Consider the following 11,209-nt stretch of genomic DNA (forward strand, 5'->3'; position numbering starts at 1 on the left):
TCAGAGTTTTCTCAAAGCAAACCAGTGAGCATAGCATTTATAAAAAGGTGAGCACTTTTTCAGATAAAGAACACCTGGCCATACTTTAAAGCAGCCTATCTTAAAGGTGCTACATGCAGAATGTCTCACCCATGTGGAAGCTAGATGAATTGCAACAACAACTAGCCCCCCCCCCCACACACACACACAACACAACACTAAACAATACATTAATTCTACTATAACGGTGGCAAACAGTGCCCACAAACTGTTAGGGCCTTAAGCTGTCCCAACCGCAGAGCCCCAACAGGAGTCCCAATACCTTACCACTGCTACACCAGCCAAGCGTTTTCTGGCAGCGAAACAGTTCATTCAGCCTCATTTACTGCCTTAAAAAAAACATATCTGATATGGCTGACTTTCTTAAACAAATGTTGTTTCTACTGACAATTGAGATGTACAAACTATGGCATAAGGGGACGACAAGTGGATAAGAGGCAATACGCAATATCGATTAAGACATTAATGAGCGAGCTAGGACGGATGTAGTCAATATAAGTATTTGTTCAGCACTTTTGAAATGTACAGTGACAGAATTCAGAACATGGGCTGGTCTTATAGCATTCTCCCTGTACACCAAGTCAGAACCGTGGGATAAATAACGGGGGTATAAAGAAGACAATGAAAGCTCTTAAAATATTCGATGATTACATTTCTCTAAAAGTGGTTCTAGACTACATGTGCACCACCAAGTCAGAACAGTAGGCGAAATTAAGAGGGGAAAATAGGCCAAATTATTAGGGTGAGGCACATGGGCTACTATCAGCTTACTACACAACATACATTTAGTATTACTTTCTTAGCTACAGTATTCATACAGTATCTCTCTGGCATATTACATCATTATAGCAGCAGCATACAAATACATTTTTGGACTCACTTGAACAGGAAGGTTGCGCGACGGTCCTTCGTGGACAAATTTTGTCATGAAACTTTGTCATCAAAGTCTGGCATTCTCTGGATTTATGATGCTTTCAAGACAACTGGGAACTGGGAAAAAAACAAGTATTGGCTGTAGAAAGAGGCCCGAGTTCCCGACTTACAATTCCGAGTTGGAAATGTATTTTCCCAGTCGGATTGCGTTTTTCCCCCGATTTCCCAGTTGTCTTGAACTCACTGAAGTCAGATTTGAGAGCATGGCCAATGTTGAATGTTTATAATTTAAGCTTGGAAAAAAGACCGTTAAGGCTAGTGATTGCATTGCAATGCTTGCAGTTAGCCACTGATTCCTTCCAAACTACTCATTGTTGAATTTGCGATTTCCGTCTTGTTGTGTATGTTTATGTCCAATTTCTCTCCATATGACAAGGCTTGAAAAGGATTTGCCAGTAGATTGTTAGCTTGATTCATGATGATAACAGCTAGCTAAGATTTTGAAAGTATGATGTTGAGTCCAATCAAAGCAACTGTAGATATAACGTGATTTGACGTCATTTTATCAGTGGGTAATGACCTTGAGCCTTCTTGGATGGTATGTATTGAACAGTGTGTATTGTTTTCTCACATAAACTGAAATGTATGTATATGAAGAGTGTAGAATTTTAGCAAGCAGGACATTTTTGCAACCAGGAAACTATTTCTACATTGGCCACTTTCCACAGGCTGCCATTGTTCGTTGTGCTCGAGGAGGACATGACCACCACGCCTCTTAGCGATGCCGATGGAAGAGAGAAAGTGCAGTTTTCCCATCTTGTCAAATAGAAAGTCTGCATTTTAGAATGTGATTTTGCATTGCCCCCCCCCCCTCCCCTCTCCACACTATCCTTCCAGTATTACTGCAGATATATTATGGACATTTTCTGCAGTTACAATTCAAAAACTCTACATATAGCTCCTTTAAAGTATGGGTCGTGACCCAAAGTAGACATGCAAAAATGTACTTTATTTTTTGGGGCGGGGACATATTGAAGTCTCAACTTACTATTTAGAGTTAGCATAGTAGAATATAAGGTGCAATTTCGAAATATGGTTGTTTATGAGAAGTTTTTATCTTGTTATATCAGTCACTGACAGTTACTCAATTAGCCATGTCAGCTAACAATTTCTTTATTCCTAAGTTAGTCTAGCCAGCTATCGAAACTTGTAGTAATCATGGCCAAATACTGACCAGGCATGCAGGGCAGGTGACCAAGGACCCCCACCTCCAGGGAGGTCATTGATTTTGTTTGTCACTCCAATACAGATGTAATATTACATGGCATAAGTCATGGAAAAATGTGTAGAATTGCAGGAAATTGTCCAGGGGCTGGAACCAAAATAATTTTCCTTATCATTTCATTCTGACAAGGAACCAGTATTTGTGAAATTGACATTGTTTTTACATTTAGCTCATTATTAGTCCACTAATCAGTGCAGATAGAGCAGCGTTCCATGGACGGGCAAGGTAGTTCTTAACATGCTTGATGGACAGACAAGTGTAGGGCGCGAGATGTAACTGGAATGGTTGAGGCTTGGTTTGAAGTGCTGGGCATCATGATTTGACGTGCATTATAATGTGTTTACGATATTAGTCGGCCTATCATTACTTCACTGAATTATATATATATAATTATATATACTAGCTAGATACCTACGGAGGAGCAGCTAATATGGAGGAACTTTGAACGTCTGAGAGTTGGCTCAACGCTAAGGCTAAATCAACGCCCTGGACCAGAGATAGCTAACAGGTTTGTGTTCCCAGCAACGCTGGAATTTAAAACACGTCTTACCTTTTTGTAGGTAATACATCCAACGTGAAACGTGATAACTATAGTATCCTTAGCTAGCCTAGAAAACGAGTAGGCCGAAACTGGAAGGAGACGTTTCTGAGTGACAGAATGAGTGCTTGTTTATGGGCTTTGATTTAGTTTTTTGAGGGACTGAAAAAAAAATGCTTGGAACATTATTAACCAGTTCCTATGCTTTTAAAATAATGTTTCTGTTCCGGAACACTAGAGATCTCTTTCATGCCCGCTTCTGTTTCGTTCCTCGAAAATGTTTACTATTTTCCGGTTTTAGGTTTTGTTCCCTGAACCGGTTCCAACCCCTGTTTAAATTTGCAAAGATTTCTCTACACCCTATGGCAAAATGGGTAGAATTGCAGGAGATTAGCTGTAAAACAGCAACAACAACAAAAAAGATCACTGATCCATGGCAAAATTTGTAGAATTGCATGAAATTTGTATAAACATTTCAGAATTTTCAGAAACATTCTTTAAAACAGCAATATTTTCTTTACACCTCATGATAAAAAGTTTAGAATTGCTGGAAATTAACTTAAAAACCGCCGTCAACAAAATCTTGCTCGTCTTCTTTAAAAAAAAACAGTGTTGTTTGTTCGTTTAATAACAACTTTATGGCGGATACATTTATGGTGAAGAGCATGCCTAGAATGTTCCAACAATTTTATAATAAAGTGGACCGAAGATTAAAAATGAATTAATCTTACCTAGCTTGTCCATGAGTTCAGGCTCTTTCAGTCTCAATATCAGATGGAATGCAAGTTTGGTTTGTGGTGTCTCTCTCTCTACGGCTTCAAACAGAGCCCTCATCTGGTCTTGTGTGGTCTGGGCTGCACGGACGCGGTGTGCCAGCTCTTCTGGGATAAGATGTTGTGAGATCACAGCGTCTACTATAGGCCCAGATAATCTCACCTGCGCAATGATCTGCTCTCTGAACTCCTCCAAGAAGTCCCCCACTAGGATTCAATAAATGAATTTCAATGAGTTGCTGAATGTATTAATTAATTAATTATCATGTAGCTTTATTTGAAGTCTAACTGGTTAAGATTTTTGTAAGATTGTATACAATTTTTTATAGTTACAGGCGACTCCTGATAAGTACAAACTGAATAAATTGTCATTTTTACTTGCTCTAGATGTCATTATTATATGATTCAATGCACACACATGCCAAGGGTGAACTGTTAATCACAAACACATATCGAAAGATGTCACAAAATAGAATTATAGTTTCATTTTTAATCATTGAAAATAATATAATACTATAATTTATCACTCACTAGAAAATGATGGCTGAATTATTTTATATATATATATATATATATATATATAAATAATAATAAGAACTCAATCCTGAAGAGCAAAAGAGTATATACTGTTTTGCAGAACGCAAATTGTACCGTGGTTTCTTGATTTTGCCATGTTTGTCTCTTCCAATGTTCCTTAGAGGGCTGCTGTCCATGAGATCACTGGCCTGGTTGAAATGGATAAGGTGGCTTTATGTTATCAAACTCAGTTTGAACACGCACGCAGGCAGGCGCGCGCGCGTGCATACACCCCAAATATGTATACTCATATATAAATAAGTATGATTCACACAAAAATATCACGACAAGATGAGAAATAGGTTTCAAATTTCACATTTACAAAACATATTGATATGCCAAAAAATAACACCTTTAGAGACCTGGCGTTTTCGACTGTTTCTTTTTTTCAAAGAACAACTTTCTCACTTCTGTCCTCCTACTGTATGTCCCTGAATTTTCTCTATAAGGTTTTGATTCAGTTTTTTTTGTAGTACACATTTTTTATAGAAAATAATATTTAATATATTGGTGTATTGGTAGATAATCTACAGTATGTCATATCAGAGGAGTTGGGGAAAAAGCAGAAGACACTTTTCCATCTAGAATGTACCAATAAAGTATATAGTATCTTATCTGAGTCAATTAAAACAACAACTCACCTTAGTAGTCACCGATTTGTGAGTAGAATTTATTCCGTTTACTTGTCCGATGTGGTGTTGGTGTATGTTTTGCAGTCATACCAGATCAGTAGAGAAAGCAAATAGGCAGAGGTTTCATATACATTTGATATCCTCTCTTTCCACACCATTGGTGTCCACTTAATTTGAAGGTGGATAAATGTAACAGAAAGTGAGCTTCCGTTTGATTGGTTGGAAGGCAACGCAGGGGTGGTAAAATATCTTAATACGCACCTTGCCCTTAGTCTGGCCCTCTCTGATAAGGGTGGGGTCCATCTCTGCCCTTTGATTGGCATGGTGCCAGACAACCCGAAGTCCCCAACCCAGAACTTGCAAAATAATCATGTGAATGTAATGGTGGGACAAACTCATCATTTCTTTTTTAGAGGCATGCCAGCAAAGCCACAACACAACACTAAACATTAAATTAATTGCACTATAACGGTAAACAACGGTGCACAGAAACTGTTAGGGCAATACATAAAGCTGTCTTTCTTTTCAGCACCATGGAGTGAATCCTTACCACCGCTACACCTGGTTATCAGCGGAGACTTGTCTGGTAGCAAAACAGTTCATTCAGACTAAGTTGCTGCCTTTAAAAAAACATAGCTGATATGGCTGACTTGCTTAAAAATGTGGTTTCTACTGACAATTGCGATGTACTGACTATGACATAAGGGGAAGACGAGCAGATAAGAGGCTATATCTGTAATTTCAATTAAGACATTAATGAACGAGCTAAGACGGATGTAGTCAATATACAGTTGAAGTCGTAAGTTTACATACACTTAGGTTGGAGTCATTAAAACTCGTTTTTCAACCACTGCACAAAGTTCTTGTTAAACAACTATAGTTTTGGCAAGTCGGTTAGGACATCAACTTTCTGCATGACACAGGTAATTTCTCCAACAATTGTTTACAGACAGATTATTTCACTCATAATTCACTGTATCACAATTCCAGCGGGTCATAAGTTTACATACACTAAGTTGACTGTGCCTTTAAACAGCTTGGAAAATTCCAGAAAATTATTTAATGGCTTTAGAAGCTTCTGTTTACATAATTTGAGTCAATTAGAGGTGTACCTATGGATGGGACTGGTGCACTTCACAAAATAGATGGCATCATTAGGTAGGGAAATTATGTGGATATATTGAAGCAACATCTCAAGACATCAGTTAAAACCTGGTCGCAAATGGGTCTTCTAAATGGACAATGACCCCAAGCATACTTCCAAAGTTGTGGCAAAATTATTTAAAGACAACACAGTCAAGGTAATTGGAGTGGCCATCACAAAGCCCTGACCTCAATCCTATAGAACATTTGTGGGCAGAACTGAAAAAGAGTGTGCGAGCAAGGAGGCCTACAAACCTGACTCAGTTACACCAGCTCTGTCAGGATGAATGGGCCAAAATGCACCCAACTTGTTGTAGGATGCTTGTGGAAGGCTACCCGAAACGTTGAACACAAGTTAAACAATTTAAAGGCAAATACTAATTGAGTGTGTAAACTTCTGACCCACTGGGAATGTGAATAAATAAATAAAAGTGGAAATAAATAATTCTCTCTACTATTATTCTGACATTTCACATTCTTAAAATAAAGTGGTGATCCTAACTGACCTAAGACAGGGATTTTTACTAGGATTAAATGTCAAGAATTGTGAAAACTGAGTTTAATTATCTTTGGCTAAGGTGTATGTAAACTTCCGACTTCAACTGTAACTAAATGTACAATATAGATTTCAGAAAATGGGCCATTCTTACAGTATTCTCCCTGTACACCAAGTCTGAACTGTAGGATAAATAAAGGGGGCATATAAGAAGACAATGAAAGCTCATTATCATTGAGTTAATAAAGCTGCATATAAACATGGTCTCTTTTTTGCTTTCTTGTGTAAAGCAGCTCCAATCATCAGGTATCACTGTTGAAATATCAAATGTGTAGAGGAGCTCTAGCTGAGCCATGCTGTTAAGGGTATTCAGCAGAAGGACAGCACTTATTATCATTGAATAGAGGACACCTGAAAATGCTTCCAGTGATGGGTCGTTCCACCAATTCGATTGGGGGGGGGTGGATTTTAACATTCTTTTCATAAGCACATGTTCAACTTCATAAAAAAAGATGTTTTCCCATCTAAAGAGGTTAAATAAAAAAATACCATAGTAAGTGCCGATTAAGTGCCATATAACGTAACAGGGTTGACAATTCTTAAATCAGCCATAAATCCCATTGTGACAGGGTGAATGGAAACTTGTGTGCAACAGGAAGCGGCAATTGAATGCAAGCTTCACAAAACATTTGTATTGTTAAAACATTCTAGCCTGTCTATCTAAAGGATTATGTTCGACCTGCTCAGTTATCAACCACAAAAAAAAAACAGATAATGGCCGAAAATAGTATAACCAGCTCACCTGCTTTTACATTATTTTTACTATTAGATGTTCAATGTTTCATTGTAAAATATATATTTTTTATGTTTCACCATATTAAAATGAGATTTCAGTTCAATCACGTAACAGGGTTGACATTAAAATAAGGGACAGACTTAACTGAATCACTACCCACAAATACTAGTTTACCATAGAATTCTGTAGTATCCTCTACTCCACACTGTAGTATCCCTTGATCGTGAAGTGCTTACCCATTTTTTTTAGGGTTCTATATAATCGTTGGGTTCTTTGGACAAGATTAAAGGACCATTTACTAAAAAAGGCTATATATACACTATATATACCCAGTGAAGGCAAAGAACCGTGAGGGTTCTATCCCTACCCCAGAGTGTAATAGGGATTTTAGAATTGAATAGCTAACAAACGCTAACCCAGTCACATCAAACTCTGAAATGACAGCGAACAGTCCCTTTAAATAAGCTGTTTTCCATTGACATTTACAGTGCATTTGAATTCAGAGCTCTTGACTATTTCCACATTTCGTTACGTACAGCCTTGTTTTAAAATGTATTTGTCACGCCTTGGTCTTAGTATTTTGTGTTTTCTTTAATTATTTGTTCAGGCCAGGGTGTGACATGGGTTATTGTGTTGTCGTATTGTTTTTTTTTGTAGGCATTGGGATTGTGGTTGATTAGGGGTGTGTCGAGTGTAGGCTTGGCTGCCTGAGGCGGTTCTCAATCAGCAGTCAGGTGCTTCTCGTTGCCTCTGATTGGGAACCGTATTTAGGTAGCCTGAGTTCGCTTTGTATTTCGTGGGTGATTGTTCCTGTCTCTGTGTAGTTTCACCAGATAGGCTGTAATTAGGTTTCACGTTCCGTTTGTTGTTTTGTATTTATTATAGTTATTTCGTGTATCGTCACCATTTCCTCATTAAAGATCATGATTAACCACCACGCTGCATTTCGGTCCGACTCTCTTTCGACAAACGAAGAACGCCGTTACAGTATTAAATGGGTTTTTTTCCCCACTCATCAATCTACACACAATACCCCATAATTACAAAGCAAAAACAGGTTTAGAAATGTTTGCTAATTTATGCTAATTTATATATATAGAAATTAGCAAACATTTCTAAACCTGTTTTTGCTTTTCAAGGTCCTGGAGTGGCCTAACCAGTCTCCAGATCTCAACCCCATAGAAAATATTTGGAGGGAGTTGAAAGTCCGTGTTGCCCAGCAACAGCCCCAAAACATCACTGCTCTAGAGGAGATCTGCATGGAGGAATGGGACAAAATAACAGCAACAGTGTGTGAAAACCTTGTGAAGACTTACAGAAAACATTTGACCTCTGTCATTGCCAACAAAGGGTATATAACAAATTATTGAGATAAACTTTTGTTATTGACCAAATACTTATTTTCCACCATAATTTGCAAATCAATTCATTACAAATCCTACAATGTGATTTTCTGGATTTGTTTTTCAAATTTTGTCTGTCATAGTTGAAGTGTACCTATGATGAAATTACAGGCCTCTCTCATATTTTTAAGTGGGAGAACTTGCACAATTGGGGCTGACTAAATACTTTTTTGCCCCACTGTACTTCACATAAAGTTGATCAGGCTGTTGATTGTGGCCTGTGGAATGTTGTCCCACTCCTCTTCAATGGCTGTGCGAAGTTGCTGAATATTGGCGGGAACTGGAACACGCTGTCATGTCGATCCAGAGCATCCCAAACATGCTCAATGACATGTATGTTGAGTATGCAGGCCATGGAAGAACTGGGACATTTTCAGCTTCCGGGAATTGTCTACAGATCCTTGTGATATGGGGCCGTGCATTATCATGCTGAAACACGAGGTGATGGGGGCGAATGAATGGCACGACAATGGGCCTCAGGATCTCGTCAGGTTAACTCTTTGCATTCAAATTGCCTTTGATAAAATGCAATTGTGTTTGTTGACCCTAGTTTATGCCTGCCCATAACAGAACCTCATCGCCACCATGGGGCACTCTGTTCACAACGTTGACATCAGCAAACTGCTCACCCACACGAGTACCACTCTGTCATCCGCCCGGTACAGTTGAAACAAGGATTAATCTGTGAAGAGCACACTCCCCCAGCGTGCCAGTGGCATTCGAATGTGAGCATTTCCCCACTGAAGTCAGTTACGACACCGAACTGCAATCAGGTCAAGACCCTGGTGAGGTCGACGAGCACGCAGATGAGCTTCCCTGAAATCGTTTCTGATAGTTTGCTCAGAAATTCTTTGGTTGTGCAAACTCACATGTTTCCTCAGCTGTCCAGGTGGCTGTTCTCAAACTCTCAAAAATAATGTTGGAGGCGTAACATTAAATTCTCTGGCAACAGCTCTAGTCAACATATCTGCAGTCAGCATGCCAATTGTACGCTCCCTTAAAACTTGAGACATCTGTGGCTTTGTGTTGTATGCCAAAACTACACATTTTACAGTAACTTATATTGTCCTTATCACAAGGTGCACCTGTGTAACGATCATGCTGTTTAATCATCTTCTTGATATGCCACACCTGTCAGGTGGATGGATTATCTTGACAAAGAGATGTAAACACATTTGTGCATACAATTTGAGAGATATAAGCTTTTTGTGCGTATGGAACATTTCTGGGATCTTTTATTCAGCTCATGAAACACGGGACCAGTTCATTACATGTTGCGTTTATATTTTTGTTCAGTGTAGTTACCCAATCAATGCAGGGCCCCCCATTTACCCACTTGTGCCCCCTACCACCTCTTCTCCTCCCCCTCTGACGATTAACTGAGCGGCAGCAGGCAGTAGCAGCCTGTCTACACTCATTGAGAGCAGGCTCATGAATCCTCCTGTGAGTAGACGGAAAGAGGTATCCTGCACGTTTTCAAGTTAAAAGTCTCCATTACTCAGTTCAGTTTACTTCACATTTAGTTAGCTAATGTAATGGATTTGTTTGCCAGCGCAAGTCTAGATTGCACTAGCTGTACTATGCCTACAACAGTGAAGTTTCAGTCCGCTAGGTGTACCTCTAAATCATGGGTATATCTCTGGCTGATGTGGACATCCCCATGCATGCACCTTATCAAAATATGACTAATTCAATTGTACACCATCCCATTCTCTGGGCTCTGTCTGCAATCAGAACCAGTAGTATCTACCAGGAATAATTAATCATAACCAGTACTATCTACCAGGAATAATGAAACAATAGATGTTTGGTGCATCTATGAATTATGTATGACAGAGATAATATAGTAGACAGCATGTGTCCAAAAGTGATTGATGATCTATTTTTAGTGTCACGTGTTTATGCCCTTTTATGGACATCCTGTCCGGATGTTCTCACGCTATGGACATCCTGTCCGGATGTTCTCACGCTATCGAGTGAGTGCTTATGTAACATGATAGTGCAGCTGTTCCTTTGAAGTAAAGCATATGTTTGCAATAAAAATGTCATGTTGATTGATGTGTAGTGACCTTGTTGAACCGTTGAATGTGTTTGAAAAGTTTAAACAGTTGGAAATGTTTGTAGTGAACTTGTGGAGTGAGCTTGTGAGCCCCTGTAGAATGAAAAAAAGAGCTATTTCCGTGGTAGGTATGCCTGAGTAAAAGTAAGACCTGTGAACACTACGAGCGACAAGAAACCTCGAGAGAGATAAACTTCAGAAAACTCGTTGAGTATAAATCAGCAATATATGATGCGTCAAAAAAGGCTTTTTCAAAATTTGTATAGAACCAAAATACCTCCCTTAACTGGACTGAAAGATCTAGTGTTGATGTCTAATGGACAACTGTGGAGGTATATGTTTAATTACCCAGCCTGTAAAGTGAAACTCTATACCTTAGCCGAGGAGAAGAACGTACAGACCAGACCTTAGGAGTGGACCACAGGATTGAAGACTGGCATGTGTTTCGCAAGGTGGTATGTCCTGAACTGAGAGTTAGCTCAAAGGGTTATAACGTGTACACGGGCTAGGAGGCCCATTGGGAAGTTGCCCCTGCCTCCTCGGGAAGAATATTTCATAGGGTGAAAATACAAAGAAAGAATAGAACTCGTGTAGAG

General features: G+C 39.1%; 1 protein-coding gene across 1 annotated transcript in view; it reads right to left on the reverse strand.

The window, feature by feature from the left end:
- Positions 1–4,896, reverse strand: part of si:ch211-250g4.3 (nuclear anchorage protein 1) — a 32,423-nt gene extending 27,527 nt beyond the window's left edge. The window contains 3 exon segments of the mRNA XM_031789384.1: positions 3,467–3,715; positions 4,160–4,233; positions 4,726–4,896. Of these exon segments, the coding sequence (XP_031645244.1) occupies positions 3,467–3,715; positions 4,160–4,181 (271 nt within the window). The 5' untranslated portion in view covers positions 4,182–4,233; positions 4,726–4,896.
- Positions 4,897–11,209: the final 6,313 nt, after the last annotated feature.

Source organism: Oncorhynchus kisutch, linkage group LG14 (assembly GCF_002021735.2).
Source record: "Oncorhynchus kisutch isolate 150728-3 linkage group LG14, Okis_V2, whole genome shotgun sequence".
Classification (NCBI taxonomy): Eukaryota; Metazoa; Chordata; class Actinopteri; order Salmoniformes; family Salmonidae; genus Oncorhynchus; species Oncorhynchus kisutch.